Raw genomic sequence first — 24,619 nt, 5'->3', positions numbered from 1 at the left:
TGTCCCCTTTCAGGAGTCCGATTTGTCTTGCGTACCCCCAAGTTTCTCCTCACTTAAAAACGACTTGCTCACAAATTCAGACCTAAAAATACAAAAGAGTCACAGCCACTATTACCGAAAATGTACGGACTGTCTCCCTTTCTGCCCTACACTTATCAAATAAATCAATGGGACTATAAATACTGTACTCACATGTCAGTGTATACAGCCGTATAAACAAGTCCTTGTCTGTATGAAATTTGAGTTTGTACTGTCTTCGCTGCTGCTTTTTATGTAGCCTGCTGTAAAACGAGGCCAATATCGAGAGGAGTTGGTGGATATGCATCCCTAATTGAGAACCACTGGTCTAAATGAGTTCACACGGTGCGTCAATGACGGAGCTGGGACGCGAACCCAGGACTCGTGACTAAGGCTACATTTTAGTCGCGGGTATTTTCAGTAAAAGGCATGGACAGGTCACGGGCAGTAAACAAAAATTCACGGCCCGTGACCTGTCCATGACTTGTACTATATACCCCTTGACTAAAACTTGGGGGGGGAGGGCCGCCTGGGTGGCGCTGTGGGTGCTGGGGAGGGAGTCGCAGGCCGGGGGCATCATGGGCACTCGGGGCGGGGGGGGAGTTGCAGCCCAGGGGGGCATCGTGGGTGCTGAGGGGGGCTTGCGGCCTTGGGGGGCGCTGCGGGTGCTGGGAAGGGGGGAGTTGGTGGGCTGGAGCAGGCTCCCTACCCATCTCCGGGGAAGTAGGGACCCCCAGCTTCTAGTTCCACGTGCTGCCTCCACGCTGCCCCAAGCCCTGGCTCTGCAGCTCCCATTGGCTGGGAACCACGGCCAATGGGAGCTGCGGGGGCAGCTCGTGGAGCTAGGTGCTGAGGGAGGGGAGTTCCTGTCACCCTTCTGGGGAGCTTCTCCAATCCTAAGCATCACCCTGCACCCCAGCCCTGAGCCCCCCACACCCAAACTCCTGCTGCGGCTTCTGTGACCCCGGTGACAAACACGGAGCCTTAGTCATGACTCCTGCACCAGGGCTCTAAGCATTAGGCCAGACTGCCTTCTCCATAAGGAACAATACTTCACTACAGAGAGAGAAGGGGAAGACGCTGCTAATTAAAGTTGCAGAGAGGCCAGGCAAAGAGAAGAAGCTGCTGAGGGAACATGTGTTTAGATGTCGAACTGTTGTGGATACTTTGGTATTAAACGTACCCCCCTGTGCTTTTGCAGCGAGCTCATGTCGATGATGCTTTGCCGGTGTCTGTGCAAACCGCTCACTTATTGATCTCAAAAAGCCCCGTTAGCAGGAGGGTTGCGGACCCGGGATGATCACAGGGCCTGTTTGCAAGCAGGCCACTCGTTACCGAACCCGCGGCAGGAGGAGACATGTCCCTGCAGGGGCTGCCCTCGATGACTCAGCAGCCTGGCCCCCGGAGCTGGTTGGGAGGTTCAGGGCATCAATCACCGAGCTCAAGAGACCGGGAAGGAGATGCAGAATCTGCCACCCGCCTCACCAGCCCAGATGTGGCCTAGGCTAGCAGTGAACGCCCGCTGCTCCCATCAGAGGGTGGCAAGTGGGTATTGAGACAGCAGGGAACGGCCCTGCGATCGGAGATGATACCGAGTGTCCTGAAGTACCCGGGAAGCCAAATACTACGTAAGCAGCTGCAGGCTCTGCACCGCTGCCTCAGTGCTGCTGGGGAAGAGCTCTCTGATCACTGCGGCGGGGTGGGGGACTTGTTCGGCCTTTCACGGGAGATTCAGTAATTGGTCACTGAGGGAGGATGGATTTCAAACACGATGGCCCAGTGGGCCGACCCGGTGCGGCAGATGGTACTGACACAAGATGACAGGGAGCCGGAGGATTGAAGAGCTGCTCCTGGGGAGAGGAATGCCCTGGGGTCGTCCCCCGCTCAGGGGCCAAGCTGCCCTCCCAGCCTAGGCATGGGCCCAGGCTAGAGGAGAAGCCATGTGACCACTCGCTACGTTTATTGCTTTTTTTTTAAAGGAGGGCTTTCGTTGGCAACGAAGGGTGAATTCGATCGTAACCGGCTCAGTGCTCTGCCTGTCTCCCTGGAGCTGTAGGTTCAAATCCCAGCAGAGTCAGCTTAGCCTGTCTTCCTCCATGGCTAGATCAACAGACCCCTATGGCAGGCATGGCCAGACCGGGGCTCGTGACTCTCTTGCGGCTCTTTTACAGTAAAAGTGCAGCTTGCAGTGCCCCCATGTCCCTTCTATTCTCCACAGGTGGGGGAGGCTCGGGGCTTCTGCCCTCCGGCGCCGTGGTGGGGCTAGGGGCTGCTGCCAGAGACGACTGGTGCCTGCTGAGAGTGGGGGAGCACAATGTAAATGTTCCCCCTCCCCAACAGCTTGAGTCACCCCCACCCAGGCGTGCCCCCCGCCAGCGGCCCCTAGTCCCTGCATCTCCCAGGGTTAGCGCCGGGTGGAGAGGCAGTGGCAGACAGCTGGGACCTGCAGGGAGGGGTCTCTGCTTTAGCTCCCTGGGGAGGGGTAACAGCAAAAAGCAGCAGCTCCCAGCTGTTTGCCACTGCCTCGCCCCATGGCCGCAGCTCCCGGCTCGCCGGCTCCAGCCGCTGCCGTGCAGGGAGGGTGCCTGGTGGCACCATGTGAACCTGGCAAAAATCGGGGGGGCGGCGCATGACCCCACCCATGTGTCACCTCATCTCCATCTTCTGCCCAGCAGGGCGGCGGGGGGGGGGGGGGGGCGTCCTAGGGGCTTGAGCCCCACAGGACATGACTGCTGGGGCTCGGGGCTTCAGCCGGAGCAGGGCTGAAGCCCCAAGCCCCAGCAGGTGCACCCCGACTCTCAAACTTCTGAAGGTTGCCGTACACGGCTCGGACAGTCACTCAGTTTGGCCGCCCCTGCTCCACGCAACCAGCTGGGCCTGGCTCTTTAGCAGGAGGTGTCAGTTCAAAAGCCCTGTCTGTGCTGGGGGGGGGGGGCTGACCATCCCATGGCCCTTTTCCTAAGAAGGGAAGGTTACCCTGGTGATCTCAGCCCAAAATGCCCTTCTCCTTACTGCTGTCCTCCTCCACCCCAGAGGTGGCTGCCTTCCACTGGTGCACTATGTCTGTGCCTTGTGAAGCATGTGGAGATCATTCACAAAGGTGCTATAAAAGGCAACATATCGGCGTGACGTTAAAAATAATAGCCAAAGGACTCGCCATACGGTGGATTTGTGACACAGGAACTATCTGGGAACGGAGGGTCTATTAGCGCCAGGGTGTGCAGCCATCCCACCCCATCCTGAGAGCTAGTCGTTGATGAAGGGGGATAGAGGAAGAGCGGAGGAGTGTTGTGTGGACATGCGTGCTGGGAGTTTGATCTTTTCCCTGTACCATTTAACAGAGCAGGTCCAAAAGTAAATCCCGTTCTTTGTGACTGGGAGACAGGGGGCTGCGGTTGTGTGCGCCGTTATCTAGCGCTGGATGGAGCATGTCAGACCTACTGGTTCCGTTACATGTCCTAATGTACAGACACCGTGGTGGCCCGCGGGTATTGAACTGGGAGTTTCAGCATCAGAAACCCAGGCCTTTCCTGGTTGACCTAATGAAGTAACTCCTTGAGCTGTAGATGGTTGGCTGTTGTAGTCAGTGGGCCCAGCCACTAGGGGGCGGTGCCGAGCCAGCATGCTACACCCGTGCCGAGTTTCCACCGCTGCTTTTTCCTTCGGCCAGGTTTGCGGAACGCCCCTCGCTGCTGGGACGCAATTCAGCCCTTGCTCTGCGCCGTGTACATGCCCAAGTGTGAGGACGGCCAGGTGGAGCTGCCCAGCCAGACCTTGTGCCAGGCCACGCGGGGTCCATGCACCATCGTGGAGCGGGAGCGGGGCTGGCCCGACTTCCTCAAGTGCACCACAGACCGCTTTCCCGAGGGCTGCCCGGTAAGCAGGCGTCTTACACCTCGCTGTTGCGCCCGGTGTCCAGCCGATGGCACGGCTGTCCTGTCCCCGTGCCTCTTCCAGGCCACAGAAACAGTGCCCTCCATGCAGCCAAGGGTGGGGGGTGCCGATCCTGGCCAGAGCGGGGAACGTTAGCTGTGGCGATGAGTCATTTGATGGCTCTTCAATGGCCACAAGTTGGTGGGTCTCATTTCAATTCCTAGGAGACAGGTGGTCACATCACCGGAGTTACCGCAAGTTCTCTGTCCACAGAAATATCAAAGGATCAGACGTTTTATATAGCCAGGAGGGCCACCCACAGTTCTGGCCCCCGATCCGATTCCATCCAGCGGTTCCTCTGATCCCATGGACGGACCGGAGCATAGCAACTGCCCTTCCCTGTGCAGGGTTGAAACACATTGCTCTGCCTGCTCTGGAGATAGACAGAGGCCTCTTGTTCCAGGGCTGTCAGTCCAGCCCCTTTCGCAGGCTCTAAATTCATCTGGATGGGAAGCCCTTAAGCAAAACCCTGGTGCTGCAGGAAGCGGTGTTAGCTGCGGAGTGGGTGCTCTTCCTTTGGAGTTGGGACTGAATTAATGCCCTTGCATGGTACTAGGGGGCGCTGTGCTACGAGAGGGGTTGTTTTGTGCCCGGGACATCAAAACGAAGTGGACAGTTATCTCCTGTCTACAGCTAGATCCCCCCTGGAATCTCAGGGAAGTTATTCTGGATTTCCCTCCCTAAAGGGCTGTTGTGCAGCACTGTTGAGCTACTCTGTTCCACACCAGAGGAGGCCGCATTTCAGCAGTGGTTGGGAGATCCTTGTAAAGTAGTTTGGAGGTCCCCTAGGAGGTGCTGTATAAATGTGAGATACCAGGTATTCCTGCCCCTGCTCTGAGGACAGGAAATACAAAATCTCCCTCTAGAGGCATAGTCGCGTAGGTTTAGACCCAACCTGTGTGTTTCGCGAGGGGAAGAGTTTTAGAAAACTTGGTGGCAATTGAAATATTGGGGGGGGGATTTTTACAGCTTCAGTGAGACCAAGATGAGGGTTATTGACAGACAGTTTTCGAGCGTCCTGTGACTAGTACAGAACCGCAGCGAGACTGGCTTTCTTCTAACCCTGACCGGGGGAGGGAGGGAGATTCCGAACGCTATCTGCCCCTGGCCCCTTCCCTTCAGAGCATCCGGGTCGACCCCTCTCCAGCCCTCCTCCCATGTCCCTTCCCCTCGCAGAGCTAAAGGAAGAGGAACCCGTCCTCGCACTGGGAGAACTGAAATGCTTCCACGCCACGCTGGGTTAGTGCAGGGTCCCCCAAGAAGGACTTTGGCTGGAAGGGGCTTTACAGACTCTGGGTTGGAATCCCAGTCCCATGAAAATCGATGGCAAAACTGCCGTTGATTTCAGCGAGGCCAGATTTCACCCAGTGGATTCAGTGTCACACCTCCCTGGGTGTGTGGAGTAATCCCTATCTGAGCAGGCTGGGTACGCAGTTCCCCCAAAGGCAGGCAGGCTGTCAGTGGCAGGTCTTGGACTAAGAACTCAGGAGTCCTGGTTCCCAGCCCTCAGCGTGGGTCGTCCTCTCGTGACAGTGTCCCTCCAACCCCTAACGATCCCTTTCCTTTCTTCTCTGGTCCCGCCCCTCGTTCCCGCCCACCCCCAGAACGAGGTGCAGAACCTAAAGTTCAACAGCTCGGGCCACTGCGAGGCCCCGCTGGTGCAGACGGACAACCCCAAGAGCTGGTACGAGGACGTGGAGGGCTGCGGCATCCAGTGCCAGAATCCCCTCTTCACGGAGCACGAGCACCGTGACATGCACGTTTACATCGCCGCCTTCAGCTCCGTCACCATCTTCTGCACCTTCTTCACCCTGGTGAGCGGAGCGAGCCGGGGGGCTGCTGGATGGGAGCTGATCCCCGGCTGGGGGGGCGGAGGGGAGGAGTGAAATCTGCATTGGCTCAGAGCACCTCCTGGTGGCTGGCGTGGGCTTTTGCCGCTCTTGGCTGTGGGGCTGACCAGTAGGGCTCCGGAGCAAAGCCAGGAATGGGTGATGCACAGCCACAGACCCTGGCCCATCCGCCGGCTCTTCTCTCCTGTCCCCGCCCCAGGCCACATTTGTTGCCGACTGGAAGAACTCGAACCGTTACCCGGCCGTCATCCTCTTCTACGTCAATGCCTGCTTCTTCGTGGGCAGCATCGGCTGGCTGGCGCAGTTCATGGACGGGGCCCGCGGCGAGATCGTGTGCCGAGCCGACGGCACCATGCGGCTGGGAGAGCCGACGTAGGTACCTCCGCCCCGCAGGGCAGGCTCACCCACCCACACCCCCGTCTCTCTGCCTTTGCCCGCTATGGGAGGGGCAGTGCGAAAGGCAGCAGTCCCAGCAGATGTGGTCAGGGAACCGGTGGGATTGGGGACAGGTCTGGGGTTCTGGGCAAAGCTCCCACTGACTCATACAGGATCAGGGTTTGGCTCACAGCCCCTTAAGGTGATGGGATCCTGCAGACTGCAAGGTGCTCTATCGGGGGGCATGGGCACGCTCTGGGTGCTGAGCCAGGCTAGCACCTATCTGTCAGTCAGGAACAAGCCAGAGTGGAGTGGGGAATGGGGGAGAGACCCCCTCCCACCTCCAGTCCTATCCCGTCCCACCTCCCCAGCTCCAACGAGACACTCTCCTGTGTGATCATCTTCGTCATCGTCTACTACTCGCTGATGTCGGGCGTGATCTGGTTCGTCATGCTGACCTACGCCTGGCACACCTCTTTCAAAGCACTGGGCACCACCTACCAACCCCTGCTAGGCAAGACCTCCTACTTCCACCTGGTCACCTGGTCCATCCCCTTCGTCCTCACTGTCGCCATCCTGGCCGTTGCCCAGGTACGGGGCGTCCGGCATGGAGACCTCTGTGCCCACCCCACCCTCGGGACCCTAAGGGATGCACCCCTCTCAGTGGAAGGGGGAAGGTCCCCCCACTCTGCCCTGGGGGTGGTCAGTTTAACCCTGCATTGGTGAGCGAGAACCATCCCAGCTCAGCGTCTCATCTCGTTCCTCGTCAATTTGTTGACCCCACTGCCTGTGGCCCTCCTGTAGGCTCCCTGTATCTGTGAACATCCTCTGGGTGTTCCAGGTGAGGGTCAGCATTTCCCAGCCCCCCATATTCCTGGCTCCCCCCCCCCCACTTCGTGCCTTCCCTGCACTGATAGACTGCATGGGGCCCCGCTTATCTCCAAGCCCATGGCTGGGATGGTTTAGTTGGTGTTGTTCCTGCTTTGAGCAGGGGGTTGGACTAGATGACGTCCTGAGGTCCCTTCCAGCCCTGAGATTCTATGATTTTATGTTCCCAAAGGCCATACCCAGGCTGCTCGAACTGACCCATAGGGGGCACCAGCCACCATCTCCGTCCCACTCCCTCCCCAGTCAGCACCCGACACCAGGGTCATCTACAAAACCTGGGTCTACCAAATGGCAGAGCCATCGGCTGCCACATCACTGGATGGGCACCCCGTTTGCCTGGTAAAGGGACAGCACAGCCCCTCGTTGGCCAGCCCGTTCTCATGAGATTTCCAGCCCAATCTCCAGGCTGGGGACGGACGGACACTGATGACTCTGCCCCAACCAGGTGGACGGAGACTCCGTCAGCGGCATCTGCTTTGTGGGCTACAAGAACTATCGGTTCCGCGCTGGCTTCGTCCTGGCTCCCATCGGCCTGGTGCTGATCGTGGGAGGCTATTTCCTGATCCGAGGTGGGTGCTAACAACTCAGCGAGGTTTGGTCTGGGGACCTTCAGCGCTAAAAGCAGGAAATGCTGTCCCCTGAGCCAAGGGAGTCAATCCCTTAGCTAGGTGATGCAATATCTGTTATGAGATCGACTTCTCTCTGGGAGAGAGACAAGCTTTCGAGCGATCCAGAGCTCTTTGGTCTGGGAAAGGTACTGAGAGGGTTACAGCTAAATACAAGAGCAACAGATAGTTCAGCATAAGTAGTTAGCACATATTCCAAGGGACCATTCAAAGGGAAGTGGCCCATTAATACCCCTCCAGTCATGGGAGGGAAGGAAGGCAGGGGGGTTCGGAGTTGTTAATGGGTTACAGATTGTTCTAATAAGCCCTAAATCCACTGTCTCTGGTCAGTCCGTGATTTTTAGCGTCTAGCAGAGTTATGAATTTAAGCACCCAGCCTGATCTTTTGAAGGTGTTGTGCAGGTTTCCTTTGTGGATGAGGACTGAGAGATCAGCTATGTAGTGATCTCTGTGCGAAAAGTGTTTGCCCACATGTGACAGGGTGTCTTTGTCTTTTATCCTTTTCCTGTGAGAATTCATTTGAGAGTTGTGATTGTCTGGTTTCACTCACATAATTGTTATTGGGGCATTAAATGTGGGTGAAACCAGACAATCTTGTATTTAGCTGTGACAAGGTCCCTCACCAAAGGCTCTTAAGCAAAGTAAGCTGTCATGGGATAAGAGGGGAGGTTCTCTCATGAATTGGTAACTGGTTAAAAGATAGGAAACAAAGGCTAGGAATAAATGGTCAGTTTTCAGAATGGAGAGAGGTAAATAGTGGTGTCCCCCAGGGGTCTGTATTGGGCCCAGTCCTATTCATCATATTCATAAATGATCTGGAAAAAGGGGTAAACAGTGAGGTGGCAAAATTTGCAGATGTTACAAAACTACTCAAGACAGTTAAGTCCCAGGCAGACTATGAAGAGCTACAAAAGGATCTCACAGAACTGGGTGACTTGGCAACAAAATGGCAAATGAAATTCAGTGTTAATAAATGCAAAGTAATGCACACTGGAAAACATAATCCCAACTATACATATAAAATGATGGGGTCTAAATCAGCTGTTACCACTCAAGCAAGATCTTGGAGTCATTGTGGAGAGTTCTCTGAAAACATCCACTCAATGGGCAGCCACAGTCAAAACAGCGAACAGAATGTTGGGACTCATTCAGAAAGGGATAGATAATAAGACCGAAAATATCATGTTGCCTCTCTATAAATCCATGGTGCACCCACATCTTGAATACTGTGTGCAGATATGGTCGCCCCATCTCAGAAAAGATATATTGGAATTGGGAAAGGTTCAGAAAAGGGCAACAAGAATGATTAGGGGTCTGGAACGGCTTCTGTATGAGGAGAGGTTAATAAGACTGGGACTTTTCGGCTTGGAAAAGAGACGACTAAGAGGGGATATGATAGAGGTCTATAAAATCATGATGGTGTGAAGAAAGTAAATAAGGAATTATTACTTGGATTGTTAAATTGTTATTTACTCCTTCTCATAACACAAGAACTAGAGGTCACCAAATGAAATTAATAGGCAGCAGGTTTAAAACAAACAAAAGGAAGTATTTCTTCACACAAGGCACAAGTCAACCTGTGGAACTCCTTGCCAGAGGATGTTGTGAGTGCCAAGACTATAACAGGGTTCAAAAAGGAACTAGATAAGTTCATGGAGGATAGGTCCATCAATGACTATTAGCCAGGATGGGCAGGGAGCGTGTCCCTAGCCTCTGTTTGCCAGAGGCTGGGAATGGGCCACAGGGGATGGATCACTTGATGATTCCCTGTTCTGTTTATTCCCTCTGGGGCACCTGGCACTGGCCACTGTTGGAAGACCGGACACTGGGCTAGATGGACCCTTGGTCTGACCTCTGCTCCGGGGTTGGAGCACCCACAGAAAAAACAATAGTGGGTGCTGAGTACCCACCAGCCACAACTGTTTGGCAGCGCCCCTGATTAGCTGAAAGCCGGGAGGGGGCGGAGCAGGGATGGGAAGAGGCGGAGCAAGGGTGGAGCCTTGGGGGAGGGTGCGAAGTGGGGACGGGGCCTCGAGGAAGAGCCAGGGGGTGGAGGAAAAGAAAAACTCAGTGCCTAGGCTAAGTACATTTCCCAGACCTGCAGCAGAGCTCTGTGTAGTGCGAAAGCTCGTCTTTCTCCCCAGCAGAAGTTGGCCCAATAACAGATATTACTTCACCCGCCTTGTCTCTCATATCCTGGGACAGCCACACTGCATGCGGTCGCTCAGCTGGCAGCTGTAGTGGACTGTTATCCTCTTACGTGGACCAGCCACTAGAGGGAGACACAGAAACCATATTCTAATGTGGGTGACACACGCTGGGCCTTGCCCAGGGGGTGGTGTGTGTTGTGGGCTCTGGTTCATGGCTGGAAAGGAAGACGCTACCCTGAACGCTGCTGAGTTTTAAGGTCAGTGCAGGCTGGGATAAACTTCCCCAGCCAGTGCGGAGGGGGGCTGCTGTAGTTCATTGAATGGCCAGCAGCCAGGGTACTGAAAACCAGCCAGGTGTAGCCCATTTTCTCCCCCGCACCCTAAACAGCTCTTCTCCTCTAGCCCTTGTTGCGAATTATACCTGATAGGTCACGCGCAGTTCGAGTCTAGGCTGAGGCACACGAACAAAGTCCACAACTGCAGCGTTCCCAAAGGTATTAAGTTTATTACGCTCGAGCGTGGTGCCCCGCCAATAGTCAGAAGGCGACCCCGAATGCAGGTTATACAAAGATTATATACCTTTTAGCAAAGCATGTTGCCCTCGTGAATCGGAAACCTTAGCCAATAGACAAACCCTTCCCTTATCTACCACCTGTCCCTGCTAGGTACATTCCTCGTGCTAGACCATTACTTCAACTACACAACATGGTCCTAAAGCAATGTATCAGTAACCATTCTTATCAGGATGGGAGGCTCACATCAAGGCCAGGAGGCAGGGAGTTAGGAACAGACAAAGAACAGAAACCGGGAGTCGAGACAGGCTGGAACCAAGGGGGAGGGTTTTCACAGGAATGCAGTATCTAAGGAACACTCCTCCTAGTGCATGATGTGTTTGCTTTTAGACAATGGTGGGCCCCAAACCAAAATGGAGTCACATATGCTAACTTTTCCTCAACACCCTGGAGCAGCCCACGGGAGGGTCGGGGGGCTCTGTCCCCAGAGTGTCGCCCCAGTGAAGAGCTGATCAGGGAGGGTTGGCTCGGCCAGCGGGAACTTGCATCTGCTCCTCAGCTGCCTGCTCCCGCTTGGCCGTGTCCCCTGAGGTCACACCGCCAGCGACCACACCAGAGCCAGATGCTGCATCCGCCCGTGAGCCCGGCTCAGCCTCCCTGCTCCGTCTCGCTGGGGCTTCAGAGGTCACCTCAGGCGATCCCGGGGTCTCTTGCCTAGCTGCTTGATCCGGCAGCCCCAGTCCCGGCTGACGCGCCTGTCTTGCTGTCTGTCTGCCCTAGGTGTCATGACTTTGTTCTCCATCAAAAGCAATCACCCCGGCCTGCTGAGTGAGAAAGCTGCCAGCAAAATCAACGAGACCATGTTACGGCTGGGTAAGCCGGGCGGGTTTGGGTTCAGCTGGTGCCTTGGTGCCGGTGTGTTACCCGGGCCAGGATCTCACACGTCCCAAAGGGCTAGCTTTGGGTAGGAGCCTCCCGGGAAAACCCAGGGCCTGCACAAAGCGGTGGCGCTGGGCCAGCAGAAGACACGGGGAGGGGTATGCGTGGCTCTCGGAGGGTGCTCTCGCCTCTGAGTCCATTGTGAACACGAGCCTGGCCTGGGGCTGCTGGAGGCGCCGCCCTTCAGATAAGGCATGAAAGCCAAGTCCCGGCCACTCCCGGAGCCTCTCTGCCAAGTTAACCCAGGCCTCCTGGCCAAACGCCAGCCTGAGTGAGTGCATTTTGCCTCCCTCGGAGTCCCTGGGAAGGTTGGATATATTCTTCCTTTTCTGGTCCGAAACTGTTGTGCAGTGTTACTGTTACGCAGCTGCCACGGTCCTCCCCAGAGGTGGCTGCATTTCACTCCCGGGTAACGTGACCTCTGTGTAGACGGTACGTAAAGCTCTTTGGGACGAAAGGCGTGCTAAAAGCGGGTGCAGCTGATTTTGACGAGGACCCCATCAGAGGCACAGAAGGAGTCCAAGCCCTGGTTTGACCCCTCCCTTCACTTTTCCTGGATTGTTGTGTTTCCATCAGGGCTTCTCTCTGGCTGGCAGCATGCCGCGTCCTGGCCCTGGGGCTGTGGGAATAACCCCCGGGCCTTCCTGTGCTTCCTTTCAGGCATCTTTGGCTTCCTGGCCTTCGGTTTCGTGCTCATCACCTTCGCCTGCCACTTCTACGACTTCTTCAACCAGGCTGAGTGGGAGCGGAGCTTCCGGGAGTATGTCCTGTAAGTGGGGACAGGCCATGTTTCTTCCCCCCGCCCCTTTAACAGGCACCCCCAGCCCCCACCCGGCGGGGCAGGAAGTCTCGGGGGGATTCCAGTAGAGCACCTCGCTCTGTGTTGGAAGAAGGTGACGCTTTCCATGACCTCCCCTCCGCTGCCAGGTCCTGTGATGATGCTCTTCCGTTTCCCCACGCAGAAGCCTGGCTGCTCGTGTGGATTCCCGCCCTGGCGTCGCCTGATGCCGGGGGAACGGCAATCCCCAGGGGATGCCACGTCACCCCTCGCAGGCACGTTGTGGCATGACTGCCCAAGCCATCCATGGCCCCGGGCCTGTTCCCATTTCAGCGAGGAGCAAAGCCTAGGGCTACGGCACGGAGACCAGGGGCACCCTGCCATGCCTGATCCCGGTGAGATGCATCGGGAGGAATCCAAGATGGGCCCATTTGCCCATCGCTCTGGTTGGTGCTGGGTCGTTCCCTGCCAGGCTGGTCCCGCGGCTCAGACCGGGGGGCTTCTGCCACGCCCCGTGAAGCTCTGCTGAAACTTTCTGAAGAGAGCCCATCACGTGGCGCTCCTGTGGCTGCCATCAGCTTCCTGCCCTCGCATGGCCCCCATCACCGTGGTATCTGGGCAGCTGTTGGGGGTCGTCGAGCTGTGGGCAGGGGACTCAGCCCCTGAATCTAATCAGCAGCTGCTCCTTGCAGGGGGCGTCTGTCATTGCCCTTTATCTGGCTGCGCTAAGGGGAGAGTACTTCGTCGCAGGGGATGGGGGGTGGGAGATTGCTTCCCGGGTGCCCCAGCTGCCCATTGCCAAGGGTGGGTTTTAGCCCCTGTGCCCCGTGTCCCTGCCGCAGGTGCGAAGCTAATGTGACGATCGCCATCCAAACCAACAAGCCAATCCCAAACTGCGAGATCAAGAACCGGCCCAGCCTGCTGGTGGAGAAGATCAACCTCTTTGCCATGTTCGGCACTGGCATTTCCATGAGCACCTGGGTGTGGACCAAAGCCACCCTCCTCATCTGGAAGCGCACCTGGTGCAGGTAGGAGCAGCCCTGCCCCCAGCCCCCAGCTGCTGGGGGTCTCAAGGCCCTGTATCCCCTGAGCCCCAGGAGCTGAGGCTCCGCTTGCGGGACCACATGCCCATCGCCCCCAAGGCCCAGTCCAGCCCAGGTCTGTAGCTGTTCTCATCCAGCAGCTGTCTGGTGGCCCATGTGCAATGAATATGGCGGGTCTCAGCCGGTTCCTAGGGGATGGTGTGTGTTCCCAACAGAGAGGCACAGAGTGGTGTGTGTCAGAAGCTGAGATGGGGAGGGTCAGGCCTAGTGACTGGAGCAGTGGTAGTGGTGGGTGCGGTGGCAACTGGGCCAGGCCCTGGAGCCAAAGGTTGGAGTCACGAGTCAAGAGCAGGTTTGGAACAAAGCAAAGGCAGGACTGGGAACGAGGCTGGAGTCGGAGAAGGGCTGGGAACGAGGCTGGAGTCGGAGCAGGGCTGGGAACGAGGCTGGAGTCGGGGCAGGGCTGGAGCAGGGCTGGGAACGAGGCTGGAGTCAGGGCAGGGCTGGAGCAGGATTGGGAACGAGGCTGGAGTCGGGGCAGGGCTGGAGCAGGATTGGGAACGAGGCTGGAGTCGGGGCAGGGCTGGAGCAGGATTGGGAACGAGGCTGGAGTCGGGGCAGGGCTGGAGCAAGGGTCACCAGACCCGCTTGTGGATTGGCTGGAGCCTAGCGCAGGACGGACCCATCACCAGATGTGACTTCCCCGGGCTCGTTCAGGGGTGGCTCATCAGCTCCCAGCCTGGAGGCCGAATTCCCTGGGCCCCCCTAGCTACGGCCCCTCTGGTTTGGGAGCGACGCACGTCTGCGGGGGAGAGGGAAGCTTGTGCAGCCAGCACCACCTGTGTCCTACCTGGATCTGGCTCCGTCGGGGGCACTGGTCTCCCAGGCTGCCCCTCCAGCCCTAGATGCCCATTAAAGAGGTGGGGGAGGGGAAAGGATTTCTCCATCCGGAGCAGGGGGGCTGAGACCCCATTGTGCAGTCCCCTCCTTTCGGCCAAGCTGCATGGGGAGCCGCGTGGTGCTGCGGAGAAGGGGCAGATCCCGGAGTTAGGAGGGGCCGGGTGGGGGGGGCGCCTGCGTGAGTTTGACCCACGGCTGCAGGGGGGCTGCCGCGAGTCCCCCCAAGACCTTTTGTGCCGAGGGGTCGGGGCTCCTGGAGGGGTGATTCCGGGGATGGGGCTTGGGGCCCCCGTCTCATGGACACCAAAGCCCTGGCCACCACTCTGGAAGTGAATTTTATGCCCATTTTCCAGACCCATCACCCAGCCAGAGTGGCGGGAAGGGCCCTGGAGAACCCAGCCCTTGGTGCCAGCGTGTTCCCCACCGTGGTGCGGGGAAGGAGCGGGACATCGAGTCCTTTGGGTTGGGATGATGGAGGGATTCCCTTGGTTACAGACAAACAGATGGCTTCCTGGTTCAGCGGGAGAGGGGCGGAGGGGGGCAGCCCAGGAGCTGCAGCCCTGGCTCTCCTCAGCCCCACCCCGGGGGATCTCCAGCGCCCTGCTGGAGAGGATCAGTGCCCTGCCCTCCCCCGCTGAGCCAGCCCTCCCCCTGCCCCCCATTCCCTCCCCCACAGGCTGACCGGCCAGAGCGACGACGAGCCCAAGAGGATCAAGAAAAGCAAGATGATCGCCAAGGCCTTCTCCAAGCGGAAGGAGCTGCTGCACAACCCGGAGCAGGAGCTGTCCTTCAGCATGCACACCGTCTCGCACGACGGGCCCGTGGGTACGTCCCGGGCGGGGGCGGGGACCACGGGGGCTTTCACACACTACCGCCCCTGGCGGTAGGCCCCCTCTTCGGTGGCAGGTTTGCAGCCCCCACTGCAAGACGCTTCTGTGGTCCCAGCTTTGTTGTGGGGCACCTGGGCCGTGGTTCTCAGCAAGGCGCCTCCCTCCACTCTCACTAGAGGGCACTGCCAAGAGCGCCGGGGGCACCCCAGGCTTCCGCAGGGTGAGACCAGCCCGTAACGCCCAGTCTGACTGCGCCCATCGCGCTGCCTTGTTGTTAAGTGTGTGGCTGAATCCCTGCGTCCCTGAAAGGGGCCAGCAGCTAGAAGAGAAGAACGGCCAGACTGGGCCAGAGCAATGGTCCATCTAGCCCAGTATCGTGTCTTCCGACAATGGCTGGTGCCAGGTGCTGGGAATAAACAGAACAGGCATCCACTGAGTGATCCATCCCCTGTCGTCCATTCCCAGCATCTGGCAAACAGAGGCTAGGGACACCCAGAGCCTGGGGTGGCATCCCTGATCACTTGGCTAATAGCCATTGATGGCCCTATCTCTCTAGAGCAGTGTTTCTCAAACTGGGGTCCAGGAGATCCACGGGCCCCACTGATCAACTCCTGCCCCGCCTTCCCAGCGCCTTCTGCACGCCAGCGAACAGTGGGGACAGGAAAAGTTGCGGTGGGACCTTGGGGGAAGGGGTGGAGTTGGGGGCAGGGCCTGGGACTGAGCATGAGGCTTGGGGATCCATGAAAAAATTAAAATCAAAATGGGGGTCCTCGGGTTGCTAAAGTTTGAGAACCACTGCCCTAGAGCAATATCCCAGTCCTGTGCCAGGGAGCCGGCAAGCTGCAGGATTTATTTACACATTAAAAGCACTGTCAGAAAAGCGACTGACTTACAAATGTCCATGTCTAGTTGGCAGCCGGTGTCAAGTGGAGTGCCCCAGGGGTCGGTCCTGGGGCCGGTTTTGTTCAATATCTTCATAAATGATCTGGAGGATGGTGTGGATTGCACTCTCAGCAAATTTGCAGATGATACTAAACTAGGAGGAGTGGTAGATACGCTGGAGGGCAGGGATAGGATACAGAAGGACCTAGACAAATTGGAGGATTGGGCCAAAAGAAATCTGATGAGGTTCAATAAGGATAAGTGCAGGGTCCTGCACTTAGGACGGAAGAACCCAATGCACAGCTACAGACTAGGGACCGAATGGCTCGGCAGCAGTTCTGTGGAAAAGGACCTAGGGGTGACAGTGGACGAGAAGCTGGATATGAGTCAGCAGTGTGCCCTTGTTGCCAAGAAGGCTGATGGCATTTTGGGATGTATAAGTAGGGGCATAGCGAGCAGATCGAGGGACGTGATCGTTCCCCTCTATTCGACATTGGTGAGGCCTCATCTGGAGTACTGTGTCCAGTTTTGGGCCCCACACTACAAGAAGGATGTGGATAAATTGGAGAGAGTCCAGCGAAGGGCAACAAAAATGATTAGGGGTCTGGAACACATGACTTACGAGGAGAGGCTGAGGGAGCTGGGATTGTTTAGTCTGCAGAAGAGAAGAATGAGGGGGGATTTGATAGCTGCTTTCAACTACCTGAGAGGTGGTTCCAGAGAGGATGGTTCTAGACTATTCTCAGTGGTGGAAGAGGACAGGACAAGGAGTAATGGTCTCAAATTGCAGTGGGGGAGGTTTAGGTTGGATATTAGGAAAAACTTTTTCCCTAGGAGGGTGGTGAAACACTGGAATGCGTTACCTAGGGAGGTGGTAGAATCTCCTTCCTTAGAAGTTTTTAAGGTCAGGCTTGACAAAGCCCTGGCTGGGATGATTTAATTGGGGATTTGTCCTGCTTTGAGCAGGGGGTTGGACAAGATGACCTCCTGAGGTCCCTTCCAACCCTGATATTCTATGATTCTATGAAATGGCCCCGCCCTACCCAACAGATCTGCTCCTTGGACCCAGTTCCCTCCTGGCGTAACTCCATGAGTCCAAGGAAGTTACCTCAGAAGGTGCACGTCTCTGTCTAGCTAAGTTATTTGTGTGGCCCAGTATCGGAGCGCCTCAGAGTCTTTAGTGGAATTATCCTCGCTCGTCCCTGAGTGGCCGGGGCTCTTATCCCCATAGGGAAGAAGGGAAACTGAGGCAGAAGGAGGCGAAGTGACTCGCCCATGGTCACAGTCGAAGTCTGGCAGAACAGGGAATTGGACCCAGATGTGCTGTAACCACTGGCTCATCCTGCCTGTCTGTGTACGGAGTAATAATTAATTAAGTGACTACAGTATGTTGTTAGTCAGAAGAGGGAGCCGGATTCTAGCCCAACTCATGCAGCAGTTCGCCATTCTGTGGCCAAAGATCCATTTAAAGGGCCAGACCCTGCGCTCTGCGCCCCCCTCGCCCCGCCCCGCCATCATCCAGGCACCCCTCAGGCTGACTTCTGGCCTGTTTGGCCGTCGCGTCGTTGCTGTTGGTGATGTCACAGCCCGGCAAAGACCCTCTGGGCTCTCAGCTCCTAGGCAGCTGGAAAAGGCATCCTCACTGTGTCAGCATGCTGTAAAGGGCCGTTAGCACAGGGTCCAGCCTCTGCGGGCTGGGGACATCGTGTGGGAATGGGAGGGCCTCCTGGTTGCCCCGAGAACGCAGGGCGTTGGTTCCGGCATGGGCTGCTTGTGGGATCAGCTGGAGGGGCAGGAGATTGGGGTGAATCAGTGAAGATCCCCCCCACCCTGGCTCAGGCCGCGGGATTCCCCCCTCCGCTGAACAGGCTGTAAGAATCTCCTCTGTGGCTTTCGTCCCAGCTGGTTTGGCTTTCGACATCAACGAGCCCTCAGCTGACATGTCCTCGGCCTGGGCCCAGCACGTCACCAAGATGGTGGCCAGGAGAGGGGCTATCTTGCCGCAGGACATCTCTGTCACGCCCGTGGCGACACCCGGTGAGTCCCTGGGAAAGCGTGGGGCGGGGAGGGAGGCGGGCAGGCGATGAGGTCATGACATCACGTGTGTCTGCACCAGGTACATTTTGTCCCGGTAGCACCTAGAGGTTTCTGTTGAGGTCAGGGCCCCTTTGTGGTGGGTGCTGCTCAGCCCCACAGTGAGAGACACACCCTGCAATCTAGCTTCTGACAGCTGGGAAACTGAGGCAGAAAGATGAATGTCCGCAGAGCCAGAAATCAAATGCAGGATTCCTGCGTCCCAGTGCCTTAGTCACAAGGCCAGCTTTGCTCTCCACATTTAGATGGAAAGCACTGGGCTGGAAGTCAGGAGACTTTGGTTTTCCTCCTCGCCCTGACACTAACCTAGTGCGTGACCTGGGGCAAGTCACTTCTCCACCTGTAAAATGGGGGCAGCTCAGAGCTGGGATAGCAGGGGGCTGCAGGTTGGGATTGAGGAGCACTGAAGAGCTGCATGTGAGTTGTTCAGAGCTGGGATAGCAGGGGGCTGCAGGTCGGGATTGAGGGGGGTGGGGAGCTATTCGGGGGAGCTCAGAGCTGGGATAGCAGGGGGCTGCAGGTTGGGATTGAGGAGCACTGAAGAGCTGCGTGTGAGTTGTTCAGAGCTGGGATAGCAGGGGGCTGCAGGTCGGGATTGAGGGGGGTGGGGAGCTATTCGGGGGAGCTCAGAGCTGGGATAGCAGGGGGCTGCAGGTTGGGATTGAGGAGCACTGAAGAGCTGCGTGTGAGTTGTTCAGAGCTGGGATAGCAGGGGGCTGCAGGTCGGGATTGAGGGGGGTGGGGAGCTATTCGGGGGAGCTCAGAGCTGGGATAGCAGGGGGCTGCAGGTTGGGATTGAGGTCATGGGCAAAGCCATGTAAGGGGCCCATGACGGGAACAGTCAGGAGCAGGGGTTGGGATTGAGGGCCATTGGCGGGGCTGGGGCAGCAGGGAATCTCTGGCTGGGACGGGTGCAGTGACAGAGCTGGGTGAGGACAAGGATCCATCGCACTTGCCCATGCTGTGCCCGCACTCGGGTCCATCTCCTGCCGTCCCGGTCACTGAGTTTGCCCGCAGCGTTTTACCAGTGAACCCACCCGGGAAGGCCCCTCTCACCCCGTCTCCCCTCTCTCGTGCCTTTAGTGCCGCCGGACGAAAGGGCGAACCTGTGGGTGGTGGACGCAGAGATCTCGTCCGAGATGGAGAAAAGAGCCAGCCGCAAGAAGAAGACGAGGAGGAAGAAGAAGGAAGTCTGCCCCCTGGGGCCCGCCATCTGTGATGTGGGCTACTTCACCCCGCAGGCCCGCAGTGCCGTCCCTCGCCTGCCCAAGCTGCCAAGGCAGAAGTGCCTGGTCTCCAACCCCAGGGAGTCTCAGCTTGGGGAAGAGGTGCCACCCCTGGGCTCCTACCCTGGCCTGGGGCTCAGCGTCTCCCAGCACAAAGGCCTCATCCCCCAGGGGTCCCAGGACAAACCCACCAGCTGCAGGAAACACGATGCCTTCCATCTGATCAGCAACCCCTTCTGCCCCGAGACCCGGCCCCAGGAAGATCTGGCCCTCGAGGGCAGCGTGAGGTGCTTCCTGGCACGCCAGCAGTACAACAGCTCATTCCGGCCCCCCGCCGCGGGCCTGGATCCCGGTGCCCTGCCCAGTGGGAGCGTCCCCTGCGGGCCAAGGACTCATGGCAGAAGGGCAGGCTTCGCCCCCCTCCACTCCCAGACAAATCTCATGGATGCCGAGCTGCTGGATGCCGACTCAGACTTTTAGGCCAGGAGGGACCCAGACCCTTTCTGCTGCCTGGATAAGCCCTGGAGACCACCTCATGGGGAGACAGACTGTGGAGGAGCCTGAAGATCCCCCAGCATACAGACACGGGTTTAAAGCTCACACTCCAGGTTCCAACCAGGTACGGTTTTCGCTCAGAGGCAGGTTCTTCTCTGCTGCAAACCTTGATGCTTCCTTGGTAGTTTGCGGCTGCTTTTGAACTCCTTCCCCATCCTGGGTTTCCCGGGCACCTCCCTGCTGATCTTCCCACCCGAGACATTCGGCCCTCGTCCTGCCTGCGGGAGGGCGCCAGCCCTCATCTCAGCTGGTTTCACAGCAGCTGGACGTGGCCTACCAGGTATTGTTATTTATTGCTCCGCGGGTGACGGAAACAAAACCAAACGGATGTTTGCTGGTGATGCCCCGAGAGGCCAGGCTCCTGCGGGGCTTGTGGGATGGATCCAGGATGCCCCAGCTCCTAGATGGAGTCGTGGATTGTTCCTTTCTTCACCCTGCTGCATGGAGTTTTTTGAGGACTCCCCCACCGGCAGCTCTGCCCCAACTGGGTGCTGTGTTTGCTCCCCAATCTTTGGACCGGGGGTTGGGATGAGCCTAGGAAAAGGAGAGAAACGTCCCTTGATGGCCTGGTATCAGGGAGGTTGGGGGTCTATACAGAGAGGAGCCTCTCCAAGGGCAGAGATAAGATCCTGTGGCTTCCTTATTCCAGGAGCTTCCGGCTGTCCCATGAACGACACTGGGGGCTGAAAGGAAGGGGATGGTGGCTCTTTGCCACGGCAGCTGTAATAGACAGCGGGAGAGTTTATTTAGGGGTCTGTCTATTCAACTCTCCGAAGCGCAGGGGCCGCGTCGCTCCCGGATCTTCGCCCATTCGCTATTGCCAGGAGAGGTGGAGACTTTGTACAGGGAGGGGCAGCGTAACACGTCACCAGCATCGACCTCTGTGACTCAGCCAATCAGCACAACCCTCCTTGGGGCGCATCTAATAGTTCCCCGTACATCTGGAGGCAGGGACATGTTACCCAGCTCTGGAACCAGGGGCCTGGGCCAGGCTTGTGATGAACGGGACAGTCCCGGCTTGTAGTGCTCCATGCGGCTCTCACGAAGCATTGCATGCTGGGATTTGTAGTCCCTTGCATTTTGGAACGTGTCCTCCTCTCTGATATATGTCTATTAATGCCCCTGTTGGAGATCCTCCTGGCTTGCTAGATGGGACCAGTTCAAAACAAGCACACACTCAGCCTTCCCCTTTGACGGCTCCATCCCTGTGTGCGGAGGAAGCTAACTGGGCCCCGTCCGGCTAGATGTTACTTAGTGGGTTTGAATATTTCTGTTGTGCTACTGTTTTTTTAATGTATCTGTATAATACACAGAGACGTTTACTGGTGCTGAAGGCCATAAAAGGGATGTCCCAGCTAGAAATCCCTTACAGGAGCATGTCATGTTGCCTGCCTTGGGCCCGGATCTTGTTTACTGTGCTTTTCGCTGTGGAATATAAAACATTGTCGCCCTTCCCACACCCAAAATGTGCCCCGTTCTGCCCCCCATCCCGCCAGTTTCACTCCACTGAAGTCAGTGAAGTTACTCCGGATTGAAAAGGACATAACTGAGAACCGAATGAGACCCTTCGTCTGTATCAGAGCTGCGCGCTCCTGTTCCCTTTGGTCACCGGGATCCCCTTCACAAAGACAGCCTCAGAGGATGTATTCTTGCTGGGGAGGGCCTTATTCCTCCTGTGTCCCAGCATCCCAAGCGGTAGGGAAGTGGCTTTTGATTGGCTGACAGTGATGGCCGAGAGCAGCTATGCTCCAAACCAGAGCAGTTGGCCTGAGGCGAAACAGAAGCAGCTGTGTTGGATGGACGGTGTTGGAGGAGGTGTGTTCCCCAAGCTGGGGGCATGTAAAGGGCAAATAAAACTTCTTTTCTGGTGCGCTTGCGCCCTCAGAACCTCCCAGGTGGTTGGAATCCCCTTTTGCTCAAGAGTTGGTGGTTAAATGGGACGTGTGTCGTGGCTGTTTTCACGTAAAGGGCGGAGTCTCTCATGTGCAAGCCCCGCCCCATCTGACTGTTTCTGTGTAAGGGGCGGAGACTCTCAAGGGCTAACCCCACCTCTCGGGTGTAAGGGGTGGAGACTTGCTGGTGCTAATCCCTCCCCTCAGTCTGAGGGTCTGTCTGTTGGAATTGTTGACCTCCTGGGGTCAGGGGAGCTATTCCAGACGCAGGTAAAAACCAGCTCGACCTTTGACCCAGAACTCAAACCTGGAACTTCCAGAAGGTTTAAAAAGTCCGGCTGCCACAAACCGCTCATTTTCCATGTTCATGAGCCTCCGGGTTCCAGCTGGCAATGCCCCAGACCCAGGAGGAAGTCTCGCCTCGTGGCATTTCTGGGCATGCAGGGAGTCTCTTCCCACTGGAGGGGCTGAGCTGAAAAGTCGGGCTGAAGATATAAAGTTTGCAGGGGCAGGTCTGGGCCCAGGGTTCCAGTTTGGCCCATTGTAAGGACGGGGGCAGCCAGGCCCATTGTAGCCAGATCTGAACTCCCCCAAAGTTCTGGGTGGACTGGAGCTGGCGTTCTCACTGAGTCCTGTCAAAACTCCTAGCCTGGCTCTGCAGGTGCAAGGGGGTTGGAGAAGCATCGAAGTGTCTTTGGTTTCTCCTGACCCTAATTATCTCCCTGAGGGCTCTGCACTGCAAATTCCTGTATAGGGCCCAGTATACAGAGGCTGGCAGATGCACACACTGCTAAGTGGGTCTCTCCAAATAATATAATGCCCAGCAAAAATGCTGCGGCTTTATGCTGGAATTAAGGTGGTAAATGATTCCATAAGAACGTAGGAATTTTGGATCCTACGAAGACCGGTTCAGACCCCAGGTGTATCTAGTTCACTGTCTTGTCTGTGACCGTGGTCCACACCAAATGCTTTGGAAGAAGGCGTAAGACTCTTCCTAGTGGTCAATTATAGAATATTCAGCCCTTCCAGGGGGTTTCTTCCTAGACCCTGGCAGTGTTAAGCAGACTAAGCCCTAAGGCATGAGGTTTCATATCCTTTCTAACATGTTTTCTATCTGTCGATGTTTATTATTCATGTAAATGTCTAAACTTTTGTTGAATCCTGCTAACTCCTGGTCTCAATGATATCCAGTGACAGCAAGTTCCACAGGTTAATTTTTCTGTCTAAAAGAAAAAAAACTGCTTTTATCAGTATTAAATTTGCTACGTTTCAATTTGTCTGCCCCCTTATTTGTACATAATGAAAAATAACCCAGCACCACCAGATGGAGAGAAGCTTGGTAGCTTTTTCTTTTAAAAGACCCAAATGTTATAAAGCCCAGAGATCCTATCCAGAAGTCCATGTGAATGGGCATTTCCATTTTAAATCAGGCAACATTTAAATGGTGTAAAAATGAGGTTTTATAAAACTGAAGGCCAGTAGACTGTCTGCCCAACTTTAAAAAAAAAAAAAACTTCAGTGGAAACAATTGGCTTTTTAAATGCACAAACTTTCACCTGTAGTGTTTGGGAACCCAAAGCACAGAGAATCTCTGGGTGAAACTGCCTCCGACCAAAATGAAACTGACGTCAGGAATTTTTCATCATCTGAATCATGAGTCATGCAAAAATAAAATGAAGATCAAGAAGAATGACAAACTGGGTTTAAAGAATTATTTTCTTTTAACAAGCAAAAGAGTTAATATCATAGGTCGAGAGATAATGTTGACAGAGTTAAACATTGGGAATGCACAGATGAGATCACCCAAACAGCCTTAACTCTGCCCTTGCATCACTGCCCACAGAACACCCTAAAACCAGGAGACCAGCCTATTTTCTAACAATGCACATCAGTCAGTGTAAATGGATCTAAATGGATTATTTTACTCCTGTTTATAAGCCAATTGGACACTATACTTAAAGGCCTGGTGTTAATTTAGATTGTTTTTGACATTAACTAATTTTTTAAAATCCCTTTCAATATCATGTCCTGATTTCATATAATTCTTCTAAAAATATTTATAAGGGATTTTTCTGCTCCCTTGTTGAAATTTACAAAGGCAGTTTCAGCAAGAGAGAAGTTGGCCAGCCAGCTATCCAGGGAAAACAGGGAAATTGACCCTAAATAAAATGCTGCCGAATGCACAAAGGAAACCAGGTTGGAAAAAGAGGATTTTCTTGCTAACTTCTTTCTGCTCCTGCGATCTCAGGTATTTCTTATAACTCATTATTATTTGTATTATGATAATACCCAGGACCCGGATCCCATGTCACTAGGTGCTGCAAAACCCAGAACAAAAAGACGGTTCCCGCCGCAAAGAACTTACTCTAAGACCAGAGACAACAGATGGATACAGACAGGTGGGCAAGTACAAGGAAACCATGAGACACTATTGATCAGCAGCTGTCTCAGCACATCAGCTGCCTAATCGTTGTCAAGTTTCTATGTAGGCATCACAGCAAAGGAGAGTTTTAAGGGATTTGAAGGAGGACAATGAATAACAGGGACAAAGTATTTTTGGGTGGACGGCGTCCGTTTTAAACTGGCTACATCAAACTCCACCTGCCTCTAGAACGCGGGGAAAAAACAGGCTGTTACCCTACCCCCTTACTCCAGGCTGGCACCTGTCAGCCTGATGCATATAGAATAGAGAGGTGTATAGGGGAATCCCCAGTTCTGTTAGGTATAGTTCCAATCACTCATTTGCAGGAGGGCAGGCAAATCTGTCCGGGGAGCAGATTGCTTCCTTAGCTTTACATACTTGTTAATCTGAAGCCTTTTTCTCCAAGCGGTGGGGGAGTGCAGGGCAGGCCCGAGTGTATGTGCAGGGCCTGGGATGAAGAATTGTCCCCCTTGGCAAGAACCAGGGATCCTTGCAGCCTGGGCTGTCTGGAGGAGTCCGTGCTGCAGCAGAGGAGGGGAGGGGACTATACATTGCAATGGCCACATGCCGGAGGGTGGAGCGGATGCACTGGACAGCCCTGCTCCTTGTGTTACTGCTATGCAACAGGGTTGGCTGGTGCCTGAGTTTATGGGAGTTGGTTGGGGGCATCCATACTTGAACCCTGCTGAAAATTCACCTCCCTGAG

The 24,619-nt window shown here is 55.8% G+C and overlaps 1 protein-coding gene across 1 annotated transcript in view; it reads left to right on the top strand.

The window, feature by feature from the left end:
- SMO (smoothened, frizzled class receptor) overlaps positions 1-22,949 on the top strand; it is a 31,711-nt gene extending 8,762 nt beyond the window's left edge. Inside the window, exons 2-12 of the mRNA XM_073328947.1 lie at positions 3,689-3,894; positions 5,556-5,765; positions 6,001-6,173; positions 6,548-6,767; positions 7,510-7,633; positions 11,133-11,225; positions 11,952-12,060; positions 12,912-13,097; positions 14,689-14,837; positions 17,627-17,761; positions 18,902-22,949. Coding sequence (XP_073185048.1) covers positions 3,689-3,894; positions 5,556-5,765; positions 6,001-6,173; positions 6,548-6,767; positions 7,510-7,633; positions 11,133-11,225; positions 11,952-12,060; positions 12,912-13,097; positions 14,689-14,837; positions 17,627-17,761; positions 18,902-19,524 — 2,228 coding nt within the window. The 3' untranslated portion in view covers positions 19,525-22,949. The remainder of the gene's footprint in view (positions 1-3,688; positions 3,895-5,555; positions 5,766-6,000; positions 6,174-6,547; positions 6,768-7,509; positions 7,634-11,132; positions 11,226-11,951; positions 12,061-12,911; positions 13,098-14,688; positions 14,838-17,626; positions 17,762-18,901) is intronic.
- Positions 22,950-24,619: the final 1,670 nt, after the last annotated feature.

This window comes from Lepidochelys kempii, chromosome 1, assembly GCF_965140265.1.
Source record: "Lepidochelys kempii isolate rLepKem1 chromosome 1, rLepKem1.hap2, whole genome shotgun sequence".
Taxonomy (NCBI): Eukaryota; Metazoa; Chordata; order Testudines; family Cheloniidae; genus Lepidochelys; species Lepidochelys kempii.
Note: the sequence above shows the minus strand (reverse complement) of the source record. Positions and strands in the feature narration are given on the sequence as shown.